At 52.4% G+C, this 24,589-nt stretch overlaps 9 protein-coding genes across 9 annotated transcripts; 3 read left to right on the top strand and 6 right to left on the bottom strand.

Annotated features, from left to right (window-relative positions):
- Positions 1-27: 27 nt before the first annotated feature.
- Positions 28-4,182, bottom strand: QC764_106630 (uncharacterized protein). The gene is made up of 2 exons (XM_062941912.1): positions 725-4,182; positions 28-672 (listed from the first exon to the last, which is right to left on the bottom strand). The coding sequence occupies exons 1-2, from the start codon at positions 1,120-1,122 to the stop codon at positions 234-236; spliced, it is 837 nt and encodes a 278-aa protein (XP_062804817.1). The 5' UTR covers positions 1,123-4,182; the 3' UTR covers positions 28-233.
- Positions 1,288-3,177, top strand: QC764_106620 (uncharacterized protein). Its single transcript, XM_062941911.1, has 3 exons — positions 1,288-1,483; positions 1,558-1,710; positions 1,767-3,177. The coding sequence occupies exons 1-3, from the start codon at positions 1,432-1,434 to the stop codon at positions 2,705-2,707; spliced, it is 1,146 nt and encodes a 381-aa protein (XP_062804819.1). The 5' UTR covers positions 1,288-1,431; the 3' UTR covers positions 2,708-3,177.
- Positions 3,195-4,109, top strand: QC764_106610 (uncharacterized protein; the record flags this gene model as incomplete). Its single annotated transcript, XM_062941910.1, has 1 exon — positions 3,195-4,109. One exon carries the CDS (start codon positions 3,195-3,197, stop codon positions 4,107-4,109), a length of 915 nt encoding a protein of 304 aa, XP_062804818.1.
- Positions 4,183-7,538: 3,356 nt separating the features above from the next.
- QC764_0008060 (uncharacterized protein) lies at positions 7,539-8,271 on the bottom strand (the record flags this gene model as incomplete). Its single annotated transcript, XM_062939832.1, has 3 exons — positions 7,539-7,553; positions 7,726-7,874; positions 8,178-8,271. The coding sequence occupies 3 exons, from the start codon at positions 8,269-8,271 to the stop codon at positions 7,539-7,541; spliced, it is 258 nt and encodes an 85-aa protein (XP_062804816.1).
- A 798-nt stretch (positions 8,272-9,069) lies between these two features.
- On the bottom strand, positions 9,070-12,265 carry RLM1 (resistance to lethality of mkk1p386 overexpression). Its single transcript, XM_062941909.1, has 3 exons — positions 11,257-12,265; positions 11,031-11,232; positions 9,070-10,973 (listed from the first exon to the last, which is right to left on the bottom strand). The coding sequence occupies exons 1-3, from the start codon at positions 11,310-11,312 to the stop codon at positions 9,294-9,296; spliced, it is 1,938 nt and encodes a 645-aa protein (XP_062804815.1). The 5' UTR covers positions 11,313-12,265; the 3' UTR covers positions 9,070-9,293.
- Positions 12,266-12,902: 637 nt separating this feature from the next.
- Positions 12,903-13,477, bottom strand: QC764_106595 (uncharacterized protein; the record flags this gene model as incomplete). Its single annotated transcript, XM_062941908.1, has 2 exons — positions 12,903-13,080; positions 13,143-13,477. 2 exons carry the CDS (start codon positions 13,475-13,477, stop codon positions 12,903-12,905), a joined length of 513 nt encoding a protein of 170 aa, XP_062804814.1.
- Positions 13,478-15,341: 1,864 nt separating this feature from the next.
- QC764_106590 (uncharacterized protein) lies at positions 15,342-20,701 on the bottom strand. The gene is made up of 4 exons (XM_062941907.1): positions 17,008-20,701; positions 16,889-16,945; positions 16,637-16,837; positions 15,342-16,192 (listed from the first exon to the last, which is right to left on the bottom strand). Exons 1-4 carry the CDS (start codon positions 19,932-19,934, stop codon positions 16,087-16,089), a joined length of 3,291 nt encoding a protein of 1,096 aa, XP_062804813.1. The 5' UTR covers positions 19,935-20,701; the 3' UTR covers positions 15,342-16,086.
- Positions 20,252-22,769, top strand: ARP4 (Actin-related protein 4). The gene is made up of 2 exons (XM_062941906.1): positions 20,252-20,834; positions 20,897-22,769. Exons 1-2 carry the CDS (start codon positions 20,780-20,782, stop codon positions 22,261-22,263), a joined length of 1,422 nt encoding a protein of 473 aa, XP_062804812.1. The 5' UTR covers positions 20,252-20,779; the 3' UTR covers positions 22,264-22,769.
- QC764_106570 (uncharacterized protein) lies at positions 22,692-24,495 on the bottom strand (the record flags this gene model as incomplete). Its single annotated transcript, XM_062941905.1, has 3 exons — positions 22,692-23,343; positions 23,395-24,164; positions 24,217-24,495. The coding sequence occupies 3 exons, from the start codon at positions 24,493-24,495 to the stop codon at positions 22,824-22,826; spliced, it is 1,569 nt and encodes a 522-aa protein (XP_062804811.1). The 3' UTR covers positions 22,692-22,823.
- Between the last annotated feature and the right edge of the window lie 94 nt (positions 24,496-24,589).

The following is a 24,589-nucleotide window of genomic DNA, read 5'->3' as shown; positions in this document are numbered from 1 at the left end:
ACTATTTGAACCCGCCTCAACTCGATTGGAGGCATTGTTTTCCTACAAGCAAGTTGAGGCTTTGTCTTCGCCATCCATGAATACAATTAGTCTTTTATTAAACCCTGATCTTCCCATTCTCCAAGACCGTGATTCATCAACGAAACTCCCAAACTCATTACACAGTATAGAACAACACCAACCCTACTAAGCCAAGCCATTTTCCTGCCACAACAGCTCTGACATCAGCCTCCCTACCCATACTTATCATGCTTCCCCTTAACCTTCAAATCCAACACCGCCTCATGGTAGTCCCCCTCCCTCCTCGCCCTCTTCAGTCGTTTCACCTCATCCTCATCCAACCTCCTCCCCACCGCAGCCTCCAACTCAGCCCGGCTAATCTTCTCCCTTGCCTTCTCCTCTTTGGAAGCCTTTAACTTGGGTTTATACCTCGCCTGCATCCTGATCCTCAACGTAGTATCAAACGTAATCTCCGTCTCATCCCCCCTGACCTCAGGGGAAGCATTCGCTTTTGAGGACCGCGACGCTCTCACAGAAAGGAAGGTATCCCTTAGCGTTTGGATCTGGAAAGTGCCGGGGGTGTCGGCGGTGGGGATGACGGAAAAAGACTCGAGGGGGGTGATGGCTTCGGAGGTGGCGGAGAAGAGACCGATTTTGTCACAGGAGAGGTATCTATTTTTCTGTTAATATCGTACACCAACACTCAGGGGAAGGGGTTACTGACTTTCCATGATGCCCCTTGAACCGGAAGTGTTCTGTCCCTACAATCCGATTGGCCACCCAGACCTGCCGCACATCGTGCGGCTCGGCGGTGATGGGGTTGTTGTCGATGATGTTCTCGATTTGGAGGGTGAACACCTTTCCTATGGCGTCGCATGCCAGCGCGGTTGGTGGTTCGGTTGGTAGGACGAACATGATCGGGCCGGAGATGTCGGCTGTTACGTCTGCGGAAACCCAGCTGTCGTCGTCGGCGTCGGCGTCGGCGTCGGCGTCGGCTTCGGTGGAGGGTTTGGCGGTTTTGAGCTGGCGGTTGTCATCGTCATCTGCTTTCCCGCTAGCCCCGCCGGTGCGTTTCCTCTTTTTTGGTTTTTTATCTCCTTTGAAGGTGAGTGCTTTGACCATTGTCGCAATGGGGGGATGAATTGTGATGCTGTAGTCGCAAACAACGTCAGTGAGGCTGGGACAAGTGGTTGATGATGATGGTGACGATGATCTTATCGTTATCGATAGGCGCGTTGGAAATGTCTTGGCGTGAACAGGGACCTGCCGCCTTGAGCAAGTCGGCCGGCAGTGGGAATGCTTGGCGGTCCGCCCCGCTGACCTGGTACAGGGAGCTTGAAGATGTGTAAGTAGATCTCGTGAGATAAAAGTTTGCTTCCCCTCTTTTTGTTGGATGTTGGATTATTTGTCTTGTAACATCTTTGGATCAAAATGGCCCCTATTGCTCAGGCTGTGACTGTCTCCCTACAGGAGCTAAAGGACGGTAAGTCAGGGTCCAGGGATCACTTTGCGGGGTGATCTGTGTAAGTGCAATCGCTGATGTGTAAAAATCTCTAGGAACGGTGTCGTTTGAGAAGCTCCAGCAAGCATTCGGCCCGGATTCTCTGGGTATCTTGGTTGTCAAAGATGTACCACCCGAGTTTGCGAGTCTGAGGCATCATGCCCTCTCCTATTCGTCTTACCTTGGAAACCTCCCCAAGTCTGAGCTGGGTAGGTTACATGTGAAGGGTCATGGCGGCTATGAGCAAAAAGTTGACCGGCCACAGATAAACTCGAGAATGAAAAGGCCAAGTACCTTACCGGATGGTCCCTTGGAAAGGAAACCCTCAAGAACGGCCAGGTCGACACATTAAAGGGCTCTTTCTATGCCAACTGTGCTTTCTATGTTGACCCAAAGCTGTCTTGCGCAGCGCCCACCGAGGAGTTCAACACTGACAACTTCCCTGAGTATCTCTCGCCCAACATCTGGCCGGATGATGCGACGCTACCCGGCTTCAAAAACTCTGTCGAGGATCTTTGCCGTCTGATCATTGACGTTGCCGTTTTGGTGGCTAGAGCGTGCGATAGATTCGCCGAGAAGGAGATTGCCGGTTATCCCAACGGTTACTTGGAAAAGGTTGTGAGCACCTCGACCACGACAAAGGCTCGCCTGTTACACTACTTCCCCGAGGACCCCGCCAACGCGCCTCCTGCGCCGACAAAGGCGAGCGAAATCGCGAATGGCGAGGGCGGCGACGAGGATGACTGGTGTGCTATCCATCTGGACCACGGCTGTTTGACCGGTTTGACTTCGGCCATGTTTGTCGACGAAGCCAAGACGCCAGCGGTCGCACCGGCTTTTGAACAAACTTTGGCCGACAGCAAGCCGCTGAAGTTGGCACCTCTTCCCGAACTTGATGCGTCCCCTGACCCGGCATCTGGTTTGTACATCAAGTCTCGTACTGGGCAAACGGTCCAGGTCAAGATTCCCCGCGACTGTATTGCTTTCCAGACGGGCGAGGCATTGGAGAGGATTACTGAGGGCAAGTTCAAGGCTGTGCCGCATTTTGTACGGGGAGCTCGTGCTTCCATGAGCGATGGCCGGATTGCGCGCAACACGCTTGCCGTTTTTACCCAGCCGAACCTGGGTGAGGAGGTTGACATGGAGCAGCATATTACCTTTGGAGAGTTTGCGAGGGGAATCGTGGCCAAGAACACTGTTTCTTAGATGGTAGCAAATGAGACGTTCTGTACAGTGAACCATCAATATCGACATGGTGTTGTCTGTGGAGGCTGAGATGCCGAGGCGTTAAAGATGCCGGAACCCCTGCTTTGTAGACCTTGGCATGCCGGCTTGGCAGGCCTTCTAGCGCGATTTCATGCAGCTTTTGTCCGCCGGGAGCTCCCTGTCTCAAGTTCACCATCAACAGACGGCGGGAAGCTCCGGGACTTCCAAAATTGCCGCTTCCAGGTCGAGGGCTGAAGGTTGCGCCGGGCCGATATCTCGTCGGTTATCCATTCCTTTTTCCTTCTTGAACCTCTGCTTCTTCAACGGCCTTCTGTGTCCGCTCAGTTGACTGGAAAGACGACCATCAGTGTCTTACTCGGCTTCCTACTTACCCCTTCAACTCAACTGTCTGGCCTCTTCTCTCTGAGAGCTTGAACGAAGAAAGCTCCGAGGCATCCGAGCAACATCACACACGCAAAGGATACAGATGGTTTCGCCTAACCTCATCCGGTCAGCCCTCTGGCTGGCCGTGCTAGGCACAGCATCAGCTCTTCCCGGCCCAGAAAACCCGAACGCTCTTGCGCCCCGTCAACCCATCGACGCCGACCTCGTCCCCCCTCCCACCGACAACGACGCCCCTCCCGCCACCGACACCACCAAGCTCGCCGGTCACGAATTTGCCGTCTGCCACAACCTCGACGGCGACTACAAACCCTTCTGCCTCCCCAAACACAACGAAACCTTCAACCCCGGCGTCCTCAAGTACATCACCTGGGACCCGGCCTTCTTCTCCAAAGGCCACACCCACGAGAAAGCAAACCACACGGTCAAAATCATCGGGTTTTACCTCACCCCCGAAAGCGACACCCACCAAGCCTTTGACTCTGGCGAAATCTCGTGCGCGTGGGGTTTTTACCAGTGGTCCGTTACCCAAGACCTCATCAACGCCAACCCATTGTGGAATGAAAAACCGGGAAACAAGGCGAAGCACTTCAAGCAGAACACACCAACGACAATAACCCTGAGGATGGCGGCGCTGCCGGAGGATGGCTCGCCCGCGGAATGGCATCAGGGACCGACGGTGCAGATTGTCAAGCCAAAGAAGGGGCCGAACAAGAGTGATGGGAGGAGGCACCCGGCGGACGATCAGGTGTTGTATGTGGCGCTGCCCACGGTGGCGTTTTTCCTGATGGCGATTGTGATGAGCACGTTGTGCTGTAATAGGGGGGTGAGGAGGATTGATTTGGGGAATGTGATGGGGAGGAACAGGAGGAGTGAGAGGGGGACGGTGGGGAGGAATAGGAGGGATAGGGGGCAGTATTCTAGGGTTGATGGGAGGGATATGGAGCTTGGGAGGGGGGTTGGAGAGGGGAGTGGATTGGGGGTTAGGAAGGTTGATTAAGGGGTTCCCGAGACAGATCTTTGAAGGGTGGACCGGATTATGGAACGAACGTCTTGGCTGGAGAAGGTTGGACTGCCGGACCTCAAAAGGGGCAGGCCGGTCGGCTCTCGGATCTTGGATTTGAGTCATAATTGGATGATAGTTTGGAAGATGTGGCGCGGCTTTTTAGAGTCATATACGTTGTATATAAGTTTGGGATAGGACTTGTCATAAACGCATATGGAATGGCGTCAGGGGTTGGTGTCTTTATTGTACAAAGGCAACCTGAGAACTAGATATGGTGGTTGAGTTTTACATGTATAATGAGAGAAAATAACACTGAATGAATTGTACACATGTACCTAGGTGGAGCAGGTGTATCGAAAGAGGTGAAAGTGCACAAAGCTACACATCTGCCTGTTGAAGTAACAGTTAAACCACAGGATCACAATACAAGCACGAAAAGCGATATAGCAGTCTAGGGTTTTGTTAAAAAAAAATGCATTGAAATTATATGTCTTGGTTTATTGATGCTCCAGGCCTCTACAACCTCACCACCCCTTACCTTTTATCAAACACTCACTCGCCTTACTTACCTTCCAGGAGAGCCATTTACCCACCAAGCAATGAGCAAGAGGCTGCGCTCAACGAGGGATCCACTAGTACCCATCATCAGAGGAGACCTCGTGGTAATCAAAGGTTGCCGGAGGAGGAACAAAGGAGATCACCAGCGGCTTCAGACCAGAGCATGCACCGCCATCTTGGACTAACTGACAGGTCTCGATGCGGACCTCAGCCGCGTCCTTGCAGCCGCAGAGGTGGTAGGTAGAATTGCTCGTATTGGCACATCTTGTTTGTTGTTTTGGGTTGGTAGTTTGAAGTGGTGGTATGTGTGTGTGTTTGGTTCGGCGGTTTGATCTGATGATGATGATGATGATGAGGAAAGTTGCTGAGGAGAAAGGGAGGGAAGGGTTTAAATACAGGAGAAATTGTGTGGCATTGGAGTCTGTATAATGTGATTATTCGAAGAGCAATGGTGTTGAAGATGGAAGGGGGGCATTGTTTTGATTATGATGGGATTGATCGAAGTTGATGTGTGAAGTGGTTTCTGAACTATGGGTTTGGCTGAGTACTAGACTGGTGCTGTGCTGAGACGAAAAATTGTTATAAATAGAGGAGTATCGAGGTGAACGAAGCCAGTGAAAGAAGACAATGGGATTGTTTCCATTCTGTCTACCCTTCTTATCACTATATAAAAAGCCAGGCGCCCTCCCATGAGCTCGTCAATCTTTTCTCATCATCAACGCAACAAACCCACACAACTAACTACTTACACAAACCTTCACAACTCACAGCCTTACCTTCAAAGCTATTACCAACCTCACATCACCCAAGATGTGTCTCTTCCGACAGGGTCTCTGGCTTTGCGGGTGCCCCATTCATCCTGCGCCCGTTTTGGTTAATCGCTGCCGCCTTTATCACATTGGTATAAGCTGTGAAATCCTTAGAATCGAACAGAGGACGTTTGATTGTCCTTGCCGAGCTCATAGACATGAGTATAGGTATGTGGAAAGGAGGTAAGTGAGATTCAAATCTCCCTGGTGGAGATTTTGTTGGTGAGAATAATACACACTCTTTTATAAGCCCCATTTATTTTGCTTTCTAATCTTGATTACGTGGATTAACGGTGTGAAATTGTATATGAATGGTATTTCCCTTGGACTCGGGAGCGCTGAAACAATTCAGCCCTCGGGGTCCTACTACAAGAACAAAGCCACTGGAATAGGCCATTTGATGACAATTTCTTGTTCCTGTAACAAAGAGAAAAATTGGGAAATAAGATAGACAGACTACTCTCATGCTGAAATGGTAAAAGGTATGTATATGTATGTATGTATGTATGTATGTATGTATGTATGTATGTATGTATGTATGTATGTATGTATGTATGTATGTATGTATGTATGTATGTATGTATGTATGTATGTATGTATGTATGTATGTATGTATGTATGTATGTATGTATGTATGTATGTATGTATGTATGTATGTATGTATGTATGTATGTATGTATGTATGTATGTACACATGTTTGCTAAGAATGGATATCTCGAACCTGGCTGGTCACACGATCAATGCTGAGAGACGACCATCGTGAAGGTCTTCTTCGTTTTCACTTTGGGCACTCACTCCTGTCTGTCAAATAAATCATGGATAGAAAGAAGGAAGATAGGGCATTCGTTGTGCTTCATCCACACACACAAATAAGTCAGTCATGTAAAAGACGGATAACCAACCAGCAGGCAGATCTCTCTCTTTAGCCTGCTTCGAGAGACACAGTTGATCGCTGGATAGGATAAAACCCTTCAATGTGTCTTGGCTGGCTGCTTATTTATCTCTGAAAGCCTATCTTTCTGTAGCAATTTCATACTTCCTTCCGTCCAAAATATGCCAGTCAGGTTGATGGTAGGTAGTTTGTATGTCAAATGAAACTCAATCACTCACTTTCCGAATTTGAAACCAACGATAACTTGAAGTTTTCACAGGAAAAAAAATTTATTTTATTGATGTATGTATAATCAGCAACAACCTCCACCAGGGAAGTTTCCACTTACCTACCCAGATTCCGTTCCGGACTTATCTCCCCAGCACTCTCACTTTTGCAGGCTCCTTACACCCTCCAACTTCCCATCTGCCTAGCCAAATCCTCAATCTCCTGGCACCTCGAGCAGAGCCAGCCCCTATTCTTGGGTCTGACCGTATCGCCGCTGCAGCGGCCAGTAGTGGAATAGGAGTGGCAGTTCATGATAAGCTTCTGAGGCTTATCAGAAGGGATGCCGCAGTGGCAGTAAAGTTTCTCCCAGAGGCACATCTTGGGTGATGATGTTGGGGGGTTTTGTTGGGTAATGTCTGCAAAGTGAGAGTGAGGAGGGCTGTTTAAGTAAGTTTTTGATGCTGATGATGAGGAAAATGGAACGAGAGGAGGGAGGGATGAAGGGGGCTTTTATACTGTCTTGGGAAGTTGGGGATAATTAGGTTGTTTAGTCTGTTTCAAGCGGGTAATTCTACTGACTTGTGAACAATGTATTGCTCACGCTACTTCCATTGCAAAAATGTGTTGTCCAGTCCGCTTCAATAGCATTGTCCATGTTCTTCCGTCCTTTGTGCCCTTGCGCGTGGAACAAACAGCATCCTTTGTCCTCAATCCCAACCATACGCACCGTCTTGCTCCCAGTTCGAGTCCGTGATTGATCACACTCTCATGTGTATCTGTTAATTCATTTGAGGTAAGTTTCGTCGCAGCAAGAGCAAAACCTCGAAATTACATCATCAACCTCAACCTAGCGGTGGGCCGAAAAACTATCCCAATGGAAGGCCAGCATGTGCGCACACAAGCACATTGATTGAACGTCTATCAGTAGTTACTTTTACATCTTAACAAGCAATTAATCAGGACCATATTTTCTAGTGAAAAAAAGATAGAATATATTAAGTACATCAACATAGACGTCTCCTCCACGGAGACTCTGCACTTACCTTCTCACCTACTTAATTAGTACGGTTAGCTTGGGTAAATCGGGGTTCGCCCTCATGCATTTATCACAAGAATCAACCCACCTCACCCTCTTGGAGTTACCGCAGGGGTAATCATCGCCTCCATGAGCCTCCCGGGCAGCCCGCCGGTCGCACCGTCGTAGTAGACGGGGAGGCTCCCTAACGTTGTGTCCGCACCGCCACTAGTGTTGATGGTAGAGTCACATCTTTGGTTATGATGTGGTGTGAGATCTAGGGGTTAGTACTGGAGTTGTTAGTAATCGGGCTGTGGTTATGAGTATAAGTAAATTGTGGTTGATGATGATGATGAGAAAAAGGAAGGTTGGGAATATCGACCAAAAACCGTCATATATACTCCCCGCAGTGAAGATACTGTGAGGTTTAGACAGCAGCATTGTTAACAGTTCATAACTTTTATCCCCTTCCCCTCCCAAAAAATGCGGTGCTCCCCTCACACTACTCTTGTCACAACTCTTTATGTCTGTCTGTGATCAGCACACCGAACAATCCCCAACCCTTCTTCCACTTGCTTACCTTTCCCTAGGTATCCATCCCAATCCCAGCCAAAATTCCACGTGGTCTTCCCACCGCCACCGCCGCCGCCGCCGCCTTCCCTCCCAACCGGCATGTGTATGTGCACTCGCTCGCATACATGCTGCTGCTGTGCGCCGCAACCTCACACCTGCAGGTAAATCATTCCACCCAACCACACCCATCACCAAAAATAGATTTATTTTTAGCAACACCCATCCCCACTCCACCACCACCACCCACCCCATCGCCCGCAGAGCCGCCGACCTCCCCGGGATCGTTGTAGTATGTGTCCCCCACCCTTCCACACTCTCTACTTGCATATTGGACTATCAATCCGACGGCATATACGATTGTACGTACATACTACCCATCCCATTTACCCTCCAAGGTAGATAGGTAGGTAGGTAACAACCACCCCACCCGGTAGACTCAGGTGGAGGAATAGGCCATGCGATGAGTTGAACAACAGCTTAGCTAAGTAAGGTGTAGCTAAGCGGTAGACATATCATCCGCAGCTCCCCGTCCCTGGCGCCCCCGTCAGCCCTACGGCTCGCAACTTCTGCTCCGCCTCCATCTCCGATATGCTTCAGGGTACAGTCGGGTCAGTTGTCTAGGCCATGCTTCCCCTGCTCGGTGGTCAGAGCTCCCCACAGAGCCTCAACTTCTGCCTCAACTTCTGCCTCACTGCTGCTTTGACCGGACTGACATCATCCCTCGGCCGAGTTCTCCGACACTTCATCCTCGCTGTCAAAAGGGGAAAGGCCTTGCATGTAAAGCTCCAAGTTGCAAAATATCTTCTTTATACCACACTCCTAAATCACCGCTAGAAACATAATTTTCCCCAAGTACAAAAAACGCTAGATAATCGTTCATTGCGATTCATCCATATCCCCCCAAATCTCATCATAGCCTGTCCTGTCGCGTCCAGTTTTAACAATACAAATAAACGCCTTGAAAATGCCCGCCAAATACAGAGTAGAACCCTATAATAGAATAAGTCTGATAGAAGAAGATAAAAAGAAAAGAAAAAAACCGGGTTACACGATATCCAACAACAAGAAGAATGAAAAACACAAAGTATGGTACATGAAAGGATGTTCAAACATGCCTTGCCGCTCAAGAATCAACCTTTACACGCTTCGCATCTCCGCCAATATCAACATGTTGCTCAGGCCCGTGCCCGTTGCCGCTAATCTCGGGGCTTTTCCGCTTCTGCGGGACCGGGTCGTCCCTCAGAAAGGACGGCCCGGTGCTCACCACGGGCGTAGCAAAATTTAGTGGACTGGGCAGCGTGTTGCTGTCACTTCCACGAAAGTTCCACTCGGGGTAAAAGCTGCTGGGACTTGGGAGAAACTCATTCGTCATAAATCGAGATGGGAGCGCGGAAACAGGGGTATCAATGTTCATCGAGTTGTTTTGGTGAGAAGCGGGAGGAGGTCGGGCAAACGGGTTCGGTGGGCCGGTTGCGCCTGCTGAGAGGAGCGAGGAGGCGGATGGGGAAGGGGGCGGGAGAACAACCGACTCGGGTCGCCTCGAGGGTTGTGAGGTGGCATCCGTCGTGGTTGTTGTGTTGCGGGGAGAAGCCGATTCGGCCGTAGCACTCCCGCCATCAGACTCGTCGGGGATTTGCACCTTTAGTCGTGGCCGAGATATGCTTCCGATGCGCAGACTATTGGACCGGGACGGTGGCGTAAACACAGTCTCGGGGATGGACGATAGCGAGCCATTTCGCTTTATTTGTGGCTGGGCTTGGGTGTTGGAACGTTGGAGATGTGGCGGCGAGTTTGTGGTCCCATTCTTTCCCATGTCCAATGAAAGCGATCGGTTGCCCTGCGGCTCCGACTTTACTTCTGGGTGAAATGCTGCCAAGTGTTGCGAGAGAATAGATCGGTTTTCATCAATAGGCGTAAAGATGCTGCCACCCTTGCGCGGTGGTGCCTTTTTGATGGCGGTGTCCAAAAGAGGCGGCTGTCGGGGTCTGTCGACAAGTTCAGGCTTTGCCATGGTCTCTACAGGGGCTGGCGGTTGGGGCTCCTGGGGAGGTGGCCGGATCTGTGGCAATTCGTGCGATGGTGGAGGGGCCAGGTGTTGCTGAGGTTGAGGTGGGCTTTGCATGGGATGCATCTGTGGTTGCGGCGGACTAGGGACCATGTGTGATGGCATAGTGCGAGGAGGAAGCTGAGCTGGCAATTGGTGAGGCAGCTGTGGTGCCTGAGGTCGAGGGGGAGACACTGAGTGACGCGGTGCTGGTGGCCCTTGTGCCTGCGGTGGGTAGTTGGGCGGAACAGACGATCTTCTTCGCTCTTCGGCAAATTGTTGCATTTGTTGCGGGTGCGGTGGAGGGCCAGGGTAAGGATATTGCGGTGGCAGGCCATGAGAAGCATTAGGAGGCATATTGGGTGCATTATGAGGGTTGTAGATAGCTGGCTGGGGCATGAAAGCATATCCGTTCACTGCCTGAGGGGGAGGGCCTTGCGGACCAACTTGAGGACCACCCATTGGTCCCATTCTTCGGATGTCATTGCGTGATGATGGCCGCGATCCCATCTGAGGAGGCTGAGGAGTATGGCCTCGAGGCCCTGGGCCAAACATGCCATTTGGAATAGGGGGTGACGCTGATGGAGTGTGGTGTCTGATGTGTGGGGGGAACTGAGGTTGCGCCTGGAAGTGAGGATGGAGCATTGGAGCGTCCATCCCGTCTCCTTGCGGTGGAGTGCCGTTTTCGTCATCCTCCTCCTCGTCATCGGCACCGCCATTGAAGTCGGATGGGCCCTTGTGCTCATTTGGACCGCCGTGCTGTTGCGACATGTCAGCCAAACTCTCCAAGACAGGGGATCGGAATTTGAAACATACATAGGTGTACCGCGTGATCAGGTCGCGCATGTCGCAGGATGAATACTCGTAGAGCTTCTTATTACTGCCGAAAATGAACACGGCCACATCTACAGAGCAAAGCACGGATAACTCGTGCGCTTTCTTGAAGAGACCACCCTTGCGCTTCAAAAAGGTGCTGTTGCGCCAGAATTGCATGGTCAGCGACGGGATCTCGGCAGCGCTGGGATTTTCGGGAATAGCTTACACAGAGCGATTTCTGTCATCCTTGATAGCCTTGATTTCAATCTTTCTGCGTCCCATCTTGTCGACTGAGTATCGGCAAGTGTGTGGGAGTGAGAGCTGCTAGAGGGAGCGAAAGGCGTCGCGATGCGACACGATCGCAACGGTGCTCGTGGCAAAGGACAACGAACAGCCTCTCTTCGTCGGCGACAAAGAAAGATGATGGTAGTTCGGACAGGGCGCACTGGGCGACGTCGTCGTCGACGATCGGTTTGGCGACGAGTCCACCGGTATGCAGGGTCGAATGGCTATCCTATCTGTGGATAGCTTCGAAGTGGGCGGATGGTGGAGATGGGGTCTGGGGTATGTCGACCTGGGGCTGGTCTCTGGTGCTCCGTGAAGCCGTGAAGCGTGAACACAACGGGCCGCGACAATGGCGATGAAGGGCGGTCCAACGTCTTTTTGTGCCTTCGGAAGTGGCAGCCGTGGTAGATGTCGATGGGCCGACGTCAATTCCTTTGTTCTGGGCCAGGGTCGCAAAAGATACGTACTCGACGCAACTTGCGGCGTTCGATGTCAGTTCGAGAGAGAGATCCAAAAATAGAACTTGGGGGATGGGGAGGAGAAAAGGGCAGAGAAGCTCTACATGGCTTGGCAGCCCTCTCGGAGACGCACCGTATTGGCCGGATGCCCGTACAGGAAACAGGGTCGGCCAATTCGGACTTGGATGCCATGCGGCCGCACTGTGCAGTAGTCTGCTGTAGTCTGCTGTAGTCCATCTATCCAGCAGATGATTCAATATCCAGGAACCACAATGAAGGAACGGCAATGGGGAACGGCTTTGACGACAAAAGATGCCTCTAGTCAGTGCTCCGTTGTTCCCAGAGATGTCAGATCTGAGACGTGGTGTAGACTCGAGCTTTCATTCACATTGACAGTGAACAAAGACGGGGACGAGCCCTGGAGGGCTCGACGGGGGTCGAGTGCTGGGCACCGGGGATACGTACTTTTCTGTAGGCTTTTGCTGGTTGCTGCCAATCAACCAATATACCCGAATGGAACTCCAATGCCATATCAACCACTTCGGCTCAAATGAGTAGTGCAGCACATATTGAAATGGTCCCATCGCTCCGGTTGGTGAAAATATTCGTTTACAGGGTTTTGTATCGCTCCTCCTCTTCCATCATTTTCCCCAGGTTGTGATGATTCACAGCAAAGCGATGCGACGCCATCAGCCCCAAACCGCCATTCCTCAAACGGTGGAGTTGCACCGTGCACGAGTTCCAGGTTGGTGCACAGGTTCGTTTTGGAGCTCCCAGGCTGGCCGAACCCCTCCTTCCCGGTTCGGCTGTCATCATCAACTTCAAACATTCAAGCAGAGAACCTGGAAAGAGGAGGAATGTCTTCCGCCTCGGGCTCTTGTGACAGTCTCTTTCGAACGAACCCACGGAACCGGTTGATGAGGGGTCCTGCTCTGGAACAAGAGGTCCGTTCCAGCTTCGGGAAAGAAGCCACCGTACCATCATCAACAAATTGATTGCTTCAACCAACCTGCAGCTCAACCCCCTCGAGGCCAAGACTTCGTTATCGGGGTGGGATCGAGACCATTCAGACCAGTACCGAAGCCATGTAGCTCCGGATCTAACCTCGATCTCGTAGTCGACGTTGAATTCAACGTCTGGGCATCCCCAGCGACCCAGGAACACAGGCACTCGACCGCAAAAGTGAGGGGCAGAAAGCAACGCCAACGGCACTGAGGGTCGTGGTTCCTGAACCCTGTCCGCCCAGCAATGCAACCTGGTGCTCTGCCGTCCGTGATTGGTGAGCGTCAATTTTGCCCACTTTGCTCGTAAGCGCCGCGAGAGGTGTTGAGTCTTGATGTGGGCTAATTAGCTACGTTTCTATTCTTAGACAAGACATCTGATTCGCTGCTCAATCTTCAAATCTGTCCGCCTTTCTGTTGTCACCGACTTGACACCGACTTGCTCATAGCAGTTGCAGCTTGGCATATCAACATCTTTGTAGCCATCATCACCTTGACGGCAGTTCGTCACACGCGTTGCTCTGCTGCTTCGAGAATATCCGTAAGCGGTGCGTCTTCGCATCTTTCTCCCGCAAATGGGAGGCTTCCCCGCCATCACCAGCACTCCCGTCCCATTCCATCCGAGCCCAGACGGTTGAACCTCTCCAATATCGACCCAGAGCTCCGGTTCGCAACGTTCGGCGGTTAACACAATGATAAACATAGCAAAAATAAGCTTTTCGATACTTTTCTGTTGATCCCCGGGTATGCACTCTGCACACCGTCCCCATTGTCATCACCACCTACCAGATCACTTCATCAGCTAGCCTCGTTTATCACATTGTTGCTATAATCTATTTTCCTGTCATCCAAACCAGGGACATCATCACCAACTCTACCACATGCATACATCTTGAGTCTCACCAGTCCTCAGCCAACCATCATTCCATCTATTCAATATATCACCGTAGTGTGTACCCACTTCTGATGAACCCATTCCCCTTTCTCACTGTCACCCATCTCCAAAAACCCTCCCCAACTGCAACCCACACATGATGTACGTGATATTGTCTCCCCTCCCTCTCTGCCCCCAAACTTAGATTTCCCCCAATATCCCAAATAAAGAGATCTGTGTACAAGAGATTGTCCGGTAGCGAAGCCCAGTCGAGTGCCGATTGGGACGGCAGCGCGTCTGTCGTCAAGACCAGGCAAGCGCAAGCGCCGACTTACGCCATCACCCCCCCTTTTGATATGCCGGGCACACGGGACGTGTGCAAGCAAGATGACGGCACGAACAAGCCTTCATTCTCTTTAGACTGTGTGTGGTCTCCAGCATGTATGTAAATCACGAAATCAACACCCCGTTTCCCTCATGCCACTTGGCAGCATAAGCCTACAGAATCCAGACCTTGTTCACCTACCCAGCCTTACACTGACAAACCGCCGGGTCAATGCATGGCCCAAGGCGAGACCCAACAACACAAGAGTTCGGAGCCGGCAGGCATGACATTGTGTAGAGGACTTGACCAGGAAGACAGGCCGGGCTGGCCTCAGTAGGCCACAACAAGGATGGCTGAACCAACCGGCCGGTTGTCTCACCTCCCGTAAGGCGCAGGGCCAGGTGGAAAGGCCGTGTGGTCCGAAGATCGTTACTGCGGGCCCGGAGGTTTAGTCTTCCTGTCGACCGACTGAGTGGCTGGCTGGCTGGCTGTGAGGAGGTTTTGGGCCAATGAGGTGTTATATTTCTCGGCAGCCCTATCTGGGTGCCATATCTACGTCTCAGACAGCCAGTCTACTCCCAGAAGAGCGACAATGCGGGAGATTGTTGACTGTCAAGACTGCGTTCTTGAATATGCCGTCATACCTACCTTCTCTCCCCAAGTATAGGACCCAATATATCCTCCCGGTCAGCATCAACGAACCAACAACATATGGCATGCATACAACTACCGGGATTCAGGGGGGCAGATCTCCAAATCTGTTCTATCCCAGGAAACCTACATGAGCAAACAATTACTGATCGGAATGTGGGCGCCCATCTAAACGCCAGGATTTTGGTGGCCGTTTAATCTATCACCCCTCCAAAGATCCCCAAGAGCCTTACCCCAATGTACACACTTCTCAGGCACAGCTTTGTCAACTCACGTTGCCGCTCACAGACAGAACCGAGTGAATACCTACTCACAAAATGAATAGCAAGCCAACCCCCACATTTCAACAAATCTTGGTACCCAACCGGTTGCTTTTGTTCTCTTTTTGGATTGTGCACACTGGATATCGTTCTTGTAAGCTGACAGCGGTTCTTGACAGTCCAGGTTCTTGTGTAACTACCACCCGCCATCACCTCCCCCCTCCCCACACACACATACCTTACATCACCCGCTCATAAACATAGAATCTATATACCGCCCTGTTAAGCACCCATTTTTGGCATCATGACCAACCTAACGTGACTTCACCTCACATCCACTCACCGGCGTTTAGCCATCTCCAATTCTTTTCTTCTCAACCTTCAAACTGGGTACTCCAACTTACCCCTTTCCTTGGCTCTCCTGATTCATTGTCACCAGCAAGGCCATGTAACAGATAAATTGATCACCACTCATCCAAGTCCCGTGATAGGGCTGGTATGTATTGCATTCATTATACATGATTTCCATAATTATGTACACTGCAACAACCTCCACTAACATCAACACGCTCTCTCTTGATATCCCCAGCTTAACGCCCTTTCATCCTCAAACTGCGAAACCTCCCCCCACCTCAAGACATAGAGCGCCAGATCCTAGCCCCCTCAATGCAGTTGAAAAGACACTCTCCTTGAACGCCATGACCTTTTAGTCTCGTCCCCTTGGTAACGCCAAATGTAATGTAGACCGAGCCGCCCACCTTCTTTTTCCCAAAACCGTGAAACCCCTACCCATCCCTAGATACCCATTGTTGTCCCTCCTCAAATTACCGAGTACATCAATCAAATACCAAACGCCTGCGCAAATAAAAGGGGTATGATGTAAGTAAGTAAGCCTCAAGCGAGAAACCGATCCCCCTCAAAATACTCTGCTGTATCCCCACACAAACCTCCATGCCTCCTCCCGTAATCTCCTTCCTGGCCAGTAAACCGGGTTGGCGTGTCTTGCGTGCCAAAGGTCGATGTTGGGTACGTCGCAGATAGATCGGTTGCCCAACTGCCGTACAGTCTCCTGCCTCAAGGACCATGATCGATAGCTCCAAATTAGAACTGCAAGTTTAGCATACCAACCCCCGCACCGCACCGCGGCGCCTCCCACCCCTACCCCCTTCATCTCGGCCCAACGGCGGGAGACACTCCTCTCTTCAAAGAATGAAACTGGCCGCAACAGGCGCGTCGCCAGATGCAAGTCCAGCAGCGTCGTCGGGGTTCTGCTCGCGGGGTCGAGACCCATTGAGAAGCGGGCAGAGCCTTTTGGGGTTTAAATGTCAGCCAAGTGTTACGTAAACGCAAAGCATGAAGTTGTTGACAGTAAGAAAAGACAAAAGAAAAAGAAAAAGTAAAAGAAAAGAAAACTTGTGAAATCATGACTCGCAGCTCTTCCACGATCATATCGGCGGTTTACGTCTCCTTAGACCACGCCTTTCTTGGGTTGCTGACCAGACTCCTGTCAAAGCAACATCATAAGAGCCCAAACTTCACCACTGGGAAGCATCGGTGAGCAGCTTGCTCCGCTGCGTATCCAGCTCCCGCTCTTTGCGAGCAGTCGGACAATTCCGCGGCTTGCGCTTCTTCTTCGGCTTCGCCTTGGGCTGCTCCACTACCTCCTCTTCCTCCTCCTTCTCCTCCTCCTCAATCTCCTCCCAGAGCTCCTCATCGTCGAAAGAATCACACAAGGGGCTGGGGCATACACACTTCTTGTTGGTTTTGATATGGCCGACCTGGCCGCAGTTCGCGCACTTCCTCGTCGTGCCCGGGACCTTTTCTCCGCCGGGACCGGGTGAATCGGGGCCGTCGGCGCCGCCTTCCTTCATGCGCTGCTGAAGATCCTTCTGCTTGGTGCGTTTGGCTGTTCGGATCTTGTTCTTCTGTAGACGCTCGAGCTCAATCGCAGCTCTGCCAAAACGTGTTAGTTTCCGTGCACTGCAATGGTAGGTTGATACTAACTTTTCAAGAATGAGCGTATCGGTTTCCTTGTCTCCGGTAAGCTTGATATTATCAAAGCTACAGATATCATGTCAGCAAAATCCCGGTTGAATTGACTGTTTCTGAGGACAGCAACATACTCGATCTTCTCCATGGCTTGTTGGCGCCTCCTCTTCAGGTATTGATTGATGACCACGGGGTCGTGAACGATCTCTTCAACAGTTTTAAGCTCGCCGTTCTCATCCTTGATTTGCCGGGTGATCTTCAGCTTTCTGCCACCACCCACAGCGCTGGCATGGCTCTGACTGATCTGGCTGACGCCATCGGGGACGGCCGGGCGGGAAGGAGCCTGACTCTGGGTGTTGAAGCGATCATCCTCGTCTTCCTGTGCCAAAACATCGTCGTCATCGTGCTCCTGCGCATCCTGCAGACTTTCTCGCTGGCGGTTCCAGATATCCTTGAGAGCTTCACTGTACAGCGTGTCTTGGTTCTTGACGTTGTACATGTGCCCGCCGTTAGCCTTCCGTTGTCGCTCTATGGCATCGGCGGATGTAGCATTGGGACCTTGAAGCTGCTCTAGAAAACCACCCTTCATCGAGGTGCGGAGGTAGCTGACGCCGAGACCTTTGCCCGTCGGGTCTCCCGCACCGTGAACAGCGATCATGGCTTTGCCATGGCTCGCATCAATGAAAGCCTTGGTGAGCCTCCACGGCGCCATTTTATTAGCAAGTGCATCCGGAGGTAGCTCGTCACCGGCTTCATTCTCATCGTTGACCATGCTGTCATTAACTTCATAGCCGCCGTTCTCGAGTTCGTGTGCGCCCACCTGCATGGCATCCAACAGGCAGACCTCTTCAGGCCTAACAAGCGACCGGATCTCGCTTTCCGGCAACATTTCGTCGCCTTCCTTAAGCGTCCAGTTGCGCTGCTCCTTGCGGAAGTCTAAAAATTCCTTGAGCTTCTGACGGTTCTGTGACTCGTTGGACTCGGCGACGTGCTTTGTGATATCGCTGAGCGTGACATTGTCGCTGTTCCTGAGCAGGCGATATGAAACCATCTTGAGGCGGTTTTTGGCAATGTTGGTCACACGCCGGGAGTGAGGTCCTGGCACTTCCATCGAGGGAAGAATCTGACCGACGACAAAGAGATGATCAATGTTGCGAATGTACCAGCTCGCCCCTGATTTGCCGGTGGAGCTGCGACCGACGAGGAAATCAGTCTTTCTCGGGCTGTGCTTGAAGATGGGGGCTCGGAACATCTGGTTGTGAAGAGTAGGCACAGTTTCACCCGGATGTACCTGGCCAACCATGGCAAACGGAGACCGGTCCTCAGGCATCAAAACACAGTTCTCGCCGAGCTCCCTCTTCTCTCCCTTAGAGTTGGAGTCAGTGCCCTTTGAGCGACGGTAGTAGTTGATGATCTTTTGACCCATGCCGAAGTTGGAAAGTACAATGGGAACCTCCTCGCAGTACTCCAGTAGTACAGCGGTGGAGCTGTCGTTCATTGAGAGATCGGCAGATGTCCTGAAGGCCTCTGGAATCTTCTTGGCCCTCATCAACTTGCGCTTTGTAGGCTGAGGCTTGGAAAACCTGATGAGATGTTGACCATCCTTCTTTGGATGGAATTGCGGCCGGTGATAACTGTGCGGGTCGCTGGCAGTAAGCTTGACCTTGTAATATGGCCAAGACAGCCGCTGGGCAGGCATACTGTGCTCAACGGGAATGGGCGCCAACGTCGCGCGAACCTTGCTCTGAGCGTTTTCCTTGAGAGCATCGTAGGCCTGGTCCGAAGAAAAGTTGAATCGTTGGGTCAATTCGCGGCCAAGGCGTCCATTTGCCAGGCGGACCGTCTTGTGTTGGGTCTTGCGTCTCTTGGCGGCTCGTTCTGACGACTCGACATCATCCACAAGAAGGAACGGGTCGTTCATGTCCAGTATGACGCGCTTCCCGAGCTTGGAGGCAGCTTGTTCGTAATTGTCAAAGTTCGGTGCTGTAAAGGTTGGGATAGGCGGGAGGCCTTTTGGTATCTCCAGCCGCCGTTTCTTCGAGGCTGGCTGGTTATCCAGAAACATTCTATCCCACTCGTCGTCTTCGTCATCTTCGTCAGGCTCAGACTTAATGTGCCTGTCTTCAGTGACGGAGTCGACCTGGTTTTGGCTTTGGAGTTCGGCAAGCCCGACGACGCTGTCCCAGTCATCGCACACAAGGGCGATGTCGCGCAGGGTGTACCCACCTATTTTCTCATCGCCAGACTCCCCATCGTCCACGCTGAACACCTCAATATCGGCTTGCTCCAGGGGCTCATACTCCTCTAGAGACCACAGACCGCGCGCCTCTGCATCTCTGATCCTCTGAAATACCGAATACATGGCAGTGCCGGGAATTCTGAAAAGCTTCTCCTGATCGGCCTCCAAATCCAAGCTCAGTTTGCTCGGCACGAGGTGCTTGGGAGGCTTCAGAGGTTTCTTGGAGATCCAGGTGGCAACTTTGGGGCGCAAAAGTTCGTTCCAAGGCAGAACAGCGTTCTCCTTGAACCCCGGGTAGGCTTGCTTGACGGCTTCCACGAGATTCTCGGCAGGGGCCGGAATGTTGGGATCTTGGTTGGTTTCGTCCAGGCCAGGGTCATGATCAAAGTCGAAGTTCATGGCCCGCAGTTCCTCCAGCGACTTGGCAGGCTCGTCAATATCCATACCGTCTGCATCAGGAGCATTGGAATCGGCGTCGTTATCGTCGTTTAGTCCGTCAGCGGGTTCCGGGGAGGACCTGAAGCCGGCGTCACCAAAGAGGTCGTCCTCATCGTCATTAACGTCCAAGGGCGGGCCCGTCGCTTCCTCCTCCTCGGGCAGGTCATCTTCGTCACTCAAATCCATGTCTTCAAAGTCGATAGCATCGTCGGCTTTGTCGGCCTGGTCGATGGCGCCGCCTGATGCGACATTGCCGATGATGCCATTGAGTTCGCCGTCCTCAAAAGCGTTGTTGATCTTCTTGATGGCGGCCTCGTCACGGGCCTCGACATCAGCCCAAGCCTCGTCGTTAAGATTGGCAAAGTCGAGTTCGTCGACCGCCATGGTGTCAGTGGTAGCGGTTGGAATGTCGGGAATGGGATGGGTTTGTAGTGAGAGGGTTTGGTGAGGTGCGAGGTCGCAGCTCAGGTCCTCGTTTGGAATGCGCTGGATGGTACACGGCTATCTCATCGTTTTGAGCGCCGGCGACCTAGAGTTTGGCTGCCCTCGAGTGCCGTGGCAGGGTCGGAAGCCTGGGGAAAGGTGAATCACGATTTGGCGATGTGTGGTTGCGATTTGTCTCCGCTGGCCTCGCTGCCTTTGTTAAGTCGCGGCGGACGGGAAGCAAAGTCGCGCCAAGAATTAGCTTCGCAGGCAGGGGCCTTCCCCAGCTTCGCTTTCACGTGGGGCTTTGAAGGTCGGTGCCGAAAACCTGGGCTGGTCTTTTTGGTTTGGAGTCTGTGCTTTTGACGGGCAGTCTTGGTCGAAGGGAGGTACGTTGTAGAAAAGAAGGAAAAGCTAGGTGTCCTGACAGTTAAAAATTTCTGTGGTGGCTTCTCCGTCTGAAGAATCAATGAGCTGGTGTGGGCAGGCAAACTGCAATGGAAATCCATCAAGGTACAACAGCTCACTGAGACAGGCTTTCAGTGGTTGTACTTGCCAAGGCTGCCTTCCATGCCCCACTGTTTTCTCTTAAGAGCAGGAACGCGCCGTCTTGCAGCTCTGCGCCCACCCCTCGTACTTCGAGAAGCTCAATCATTCTTCACGCGACTGGTTCCATCTCTGTCGCCTGCAACTTACTCCCAACAAACTTAAAATCTCATCTTTCACACACCATCACTGATTCCACACAGATTCAATTGATAGCTACAGAGCCCATCATCATATTATACGACATCACAATTTACAACATGGCACAACAACCGCTCCCCTCGTCGGTACAACCGACAGACGTCTATGGCGGAGGTATGCTCCATCATCTGCTACCCCCAGTAGGAGCGCACATGCTAACAATTCCGCCCCTTCAGACGAAGTCTCTGCCATCGTCCTTGACCCAGGCTATATCAACACCCGTGCCGGCTTCGCGGGCGAAGAAATGCCTAAGCAGGTTCTCCCTTCGTTCTACGGCCATATCACCTCCTCCAATCGCGATGTCTTCGGCGACCAGGCAATGTATCCCCGTGCTGACTTCGAAATCCGCAATTACATGAACCGCGATAGCGTCGTGGAGGACTGGGATGCCGCCACCAAGATCTGGGAGCATGCCCTTGTCAACCGCCTGGGCATCCCCCGCCCAACCCCGCCCAGCAAAAACGGCCTGAACAACAAGCCCAAACCAGCAGCCGAGGGCGAAGATGTGGAAATGGCCGACGAGGCTGATTTAGACGAGACGGAAAACTACGAAAAGCCCATGGCGGAGAATCCGCTGTTGATGACAGAGGCGGCGTGGAACTCACCAAAGCAGAGGGAAAAGGCCATTGAGATTTGCATGGAGAATTGGGCGTGTCCTGCGTTTTGGCTGAGCAAGACCCCGGTGCTGGCTGCCTTTGCAGCGGGGAAGGCGACAGCCTTGGTGTTGGACGTGGGAGGGTCTAACACCAGTGTCACGGCGATTTTTGACGGCATGGTGCTGAAGCGGAGCGTCCAGCGGTCGCCTGTCGGCGGTGTATGGCTCAGCAGCCAGATCAGGTCACTCTTTGAGGCCAGCGAGCCCAAGGTGGAGGTTGTGCCTACTTTTATGGTGGAAAACAAGAAGCCGGTGGAGGCTGGGCAACCTGCTGACGCCAGACTGAAGACTTTTGATTTCCAGATTTCACCCTCCTTCAGGGCCTATGAGGAGGAGAGAGTCTTGAAAGAGTTCAAGGAGTCTGTGGTAGAGGTTTGGAGGGGCCCTGGGAGATACCTCGCGCCAGGAAACGAGGACTACGCCAAGAACCTGCCTGGCCGTGTGTTTGAGATGCCAGATGGCAGCAATCAGATGTGGCGCGAGCAACGCTTCAAGGTTGCCGAGGGCATGTGGGACGACAACGCTGCCTTCCCCGGCGCCACCGAGGAAGGAAAGATCACCAAGGCCCAGACTGTGCCCGGCTTGATCAAGGCAGCACTCGACTCCATCGACGTCGACGTTCGACCTGCCCTTTTGGCCAACGTTGTCGTTACCGGGAGCACAAGCTTGTTGCCAGGGTTCACCGACCGCCTGAACCACGAACTCACAGCCATGTTCCCCAGCGTTAAGGTCAAGCTTCACGCCGCCGGCCTCAGCAGCGAGAGGCGGTTCGGGGCCTGGATAGGTGGCAGCATCCTCGGGAGTCTGGGCACATTCCACCAGATGTGGATCTCACGAAAGGAATACGAGGAGAACGGGCCTGGGATCGTAGAGAAGCGCTGCAAGTAGGGTGGTCGGCCAACCCGACTTTGATGGAGAGGAAGGTGAAGATGTCAGAAAAAAGCTCGCAACGGTGTATGCTTGAAGGTAAGCGAAGCCCTGGAGGAGGAGGAAAAGAAGACGAAGGAGGTCGAGGAGGAGGAGAAAAGGAAGTGGAAAAAAGTCAAGGAGGAGAAGAGGCAAGCAGGGAGGAGGGGAAGGGGAAGAGGAAGAAAGTGGCTGAGGAGGAGGAAAAGAAGTAGAGGGATGAAGCACCTCCAAGGGGGGGTGGCGTAAGGGCGTAGGGGTAAGGGTAGGGCATGCGTTGGCGTTATGTGAAATTTGAGTGAGCCAAGTGAAAGAAAGGGGGGGGGTATATTATTCCGGGGCACCTCTCTTTGATCAAACGAGGAGTCAGCGTAGGGGAAAAGACCGTGGTCTCTAAAAAGGTCCAGCGCTGGTTTTGACTGTTGTTTCATTTCAGGTGCTCAACGAGCCTTGTTCTGGGTTTTTAGTTCTTTGAAAAAAGTACGGCAAAGTATTGTATGCTCCCTCTCATCGACACTTGGTTTCGTGATCACAATCTCTACCTACCATCCCCTCCACCTAGGCCAAACATCCACCACCTCGTCCTCCCTCCCCTTGCTCCTACTGTCTACAATCAAATACCAATCAAAGCACGCGCCCGCGATGCAGCTGTGATTAGGCCAAATTCTCACCCTCTGTCCATACTGCAGCGGGATCTCGTCTTCGGGTTTACCATCCCACACCAAGATGCCATGTTCCTGGGAGACTTTGCCCACTTGCCAACCGGGGTGAACACGGGGAAAGTCAGGACCTGGGGTGGGGTTAGAGGTGAGGTTACCGCCCCAGGGCATAAGAAAGCCCCAGCCGGAGTAATCCACTCCGGGGATGCTGCCCTTGTCGGTGACGGGTTCTCTGCCGAGGGCGAGGCAGCCTGCGTTGATGAGGGCTTCGGTGGTGGAGTTTTTGCCGCGGGAGGGGTAGAGGGAGGCTATTTCTGCTAGGACACTGATGGCGATGTCGTCAGCCTTGAGGAGGGAGGAGTCCCGGGCGTGGGTGGCGAGTTGTTGGAGGTCGAGGGTTGAACTTGGGGGTGTTAGCTGAGTACCTAGGAATAGGGGGCAGGGAGGGACATACTAAACCCCGGCGTGGACTTCAAGGCTGAATGGGTTTTCTCTTTTTGACTGGGCGGTGATGAATTCTTTTAGTTTCTGAACTGAACTATCACCGTTGTTGTTGTTGTTGTTGTTGTCACCAGATGAGATGATGCTAGGGTGCTGGATGGTGGTTGCGGTAGGTGTCGCACCAACGGAAAGGACTAGCTTATGCCCTGGGCTTCGTTTTCTGATCGCTTCGGCAAAGTCGAGACAGATTTGGAATTCCTGGGCTAGATAGCCCAATGCAGCCCAGTCAGTCCTGGTGCCGTAGCTGTGGCCTGCGTGGATGTACACCCCGTGCAAGACACACTTGTTTTGTTTCTCCGCTTCGAGAACGGCGTCGATGAGGACTTCGGAAGGGTGGCTGCTGTCCCCCTGGGTTGACTCCCCCGTGGCGAAACTGGGAGAGGGCTGTACGCCTGCTCGGTGGTAGCCACCGTCAATCTTGATGAACACCAGAGGGGGGTAAGCACCCGTTGTGTGAGCAATAGTTGCGGCAGAAACGAGTTGGTCAGGGTGGTCAATCATAAGAGAGATGGAATCCGGTCCTAACTGCGCAGATAGATCGGCTAGTCGAGAGGCCGCGGAAGGGAAGAGGGGAAAGGAGAAGAGCACGTTGACTTTTCTCCCCTTGGACTGGTATTCTTTAAGCAATGGGAGGATATTCTCTGCTTCGATGATGGTTGAGACAACAATGTTCACAGGAGTGGACTTGTCATTGCCGACTTGGAGGCGGGTGAGCTCTGTTGTCTGAACAATGTCAACTCATGACCGGCGACTTATTCTCAACGACGATTTATACCTTGTGCGTCTTTATGTGAGCCCGCCAGAGCAGACCAAGTTTCTTCGTGGCTTCCAGCATTCCATTGCAGTTCGTCTCGAGTTTGGCCAGATCGAGGATCACTGATGGGGTGGGGACTTGGTCGAGTGTCTTGCCCACGAATGTGCTTTTGAGCTGCTCCTTGAGGGAGGCATCGGACGTGGGCGACTCCATTTTGCTTGTGTCTTTGAATAGGTTGTGAGGCTCACGAGGTTTAGCTGGTTGGCGGGAAATGCTGGATACGAGGTAGTTGATGTTCATCGGCTTGCCCTCCTTCCCTCCTCCCTGATCGAACGTACCCCACTTGTGACTCCTCAGCCTGCTTACTTACGGATGTTCGGCCTTGCGTGATGTA

Source organism: Podospora pseudoanserina, chromosome 1, assembly GCF_035222485.1.
Source record: "Podospora pseudoanserina strain CBS 124.78 chromosome 1, whole genome shotgun sequence".
NCBI lineage: Eukaryota > Fungi > Ascomycota > Sordariomycetes > Sordariales > Podosporaceae > Podospora > Podospora pseudoanserina.
This window is presented reverse-complemented; position numbering and strand designations above follow the sequence as displayed.

What these genes read in the sequence shown, in the direction of transcription:
- QC764_106630 (XM_062941912.1), bottom strand. Translation starts at nt 1,122, where the DNA reads ATGGTCAAAGCACTCACCTTCAAAGGAGATAAAAAACCAAAAAAGAGG. An exon ending in TTCAAGGGGCATCATGGAAA is followed by an intron (nt 673 to 724) that starts GTCAGTAACCCC and finishes ACAGAAAAATAG; the next exon opens with ATACCTCTCCTGTGACAAAA.
- QC764_106620 (XM_062941911.1), top strand. Translation starts at nt 1,432, where the DNA reads ATGGCCCCTATTGCTCAGGCTGTGACTGTCTCCCTACAGGAGCTAAAG. An exon ending in CCTACAGGAGCTAAAGGACG is followed by an intron (nt 1,484 to 1,557) that starts GTAAGTCAGGGT and finishes AAAAATCTCTAG; the next exon opens with GAACGGTGTCGTTTGAGAAG. An exon ending in CCTCCCCAAGTCTGAGCTGG is followed by an intron (nt 1,711 to 1,766) that starts GTAGGTTACATG and finishes GACCGGCCACAG; the next exon opens with ATAAACTCGAGAATGAAAAG.
- RLM1 (XM_062941909.1), bottom strand. Translation starts at nt 11,312, where the DNA reads ATGGGACGCAGAAAGATTGAAATCAAGGCTATCAAGGATGACAGAAAT. An exon ending in GATGACAGAAATCGCTCTGT is followed by an intron (nt 11,233 to 11,256) that starts GTAAGCTATTCC and finishes CGAAAATCCCAG; the next exon opens with CGCTGCCGAGATCCCGTCGC. An exon ending in TGATCACGCGGTACACCTAT is followed by an intron (nt 10,974 to 11,030) that starts GTATGTTTCAAA and finishes ATGTCGCAACAG; the next exon opens with CACGGCGGTCCAAATGAGCA.
- QC764_106590 (XM_062941907.1), bottom strand. Translation starts at nt 19,934, where the DNA reads ATGGCGGTCGACGAACTCGACTTTGCCAATCTTAACGACGAGGCTTGG. An exon ending in CAAGCCATGGAGAAGATCGA is followed by an intron (nt 16,946 to 17,007) that starts GTATGTTGCTGT and finishes TGATATCTGTAG; the next exon opens with CTTTGATAATATCAAGCTTA. An exon ending in CATATCAAAACCAACAAGAA is followed by an intron (nt 16,193 to 16,636) that starts GTGTGTATGCCC and finishes AAACCCCAAAAG; the next exon opens with GCTCTGCCCGCTTCTCAATG.
- ARP4 (XM_062941906.1), top strand. Translation starts at nt 20,780, where the DNA reads ATGGCACAACAACCGCTCCCCTCGTCGGTACAACCGACAGACGTCTAT. An exon ending in GACAGACGTCTATGGCGGAG is followed by an intron (nt 20,835 to 20,896) that starts GTATGCTCCATC and finishes CCGCCCCTTCAG; the next exon opens with ACGAAGTCTCTGCCATCGTC.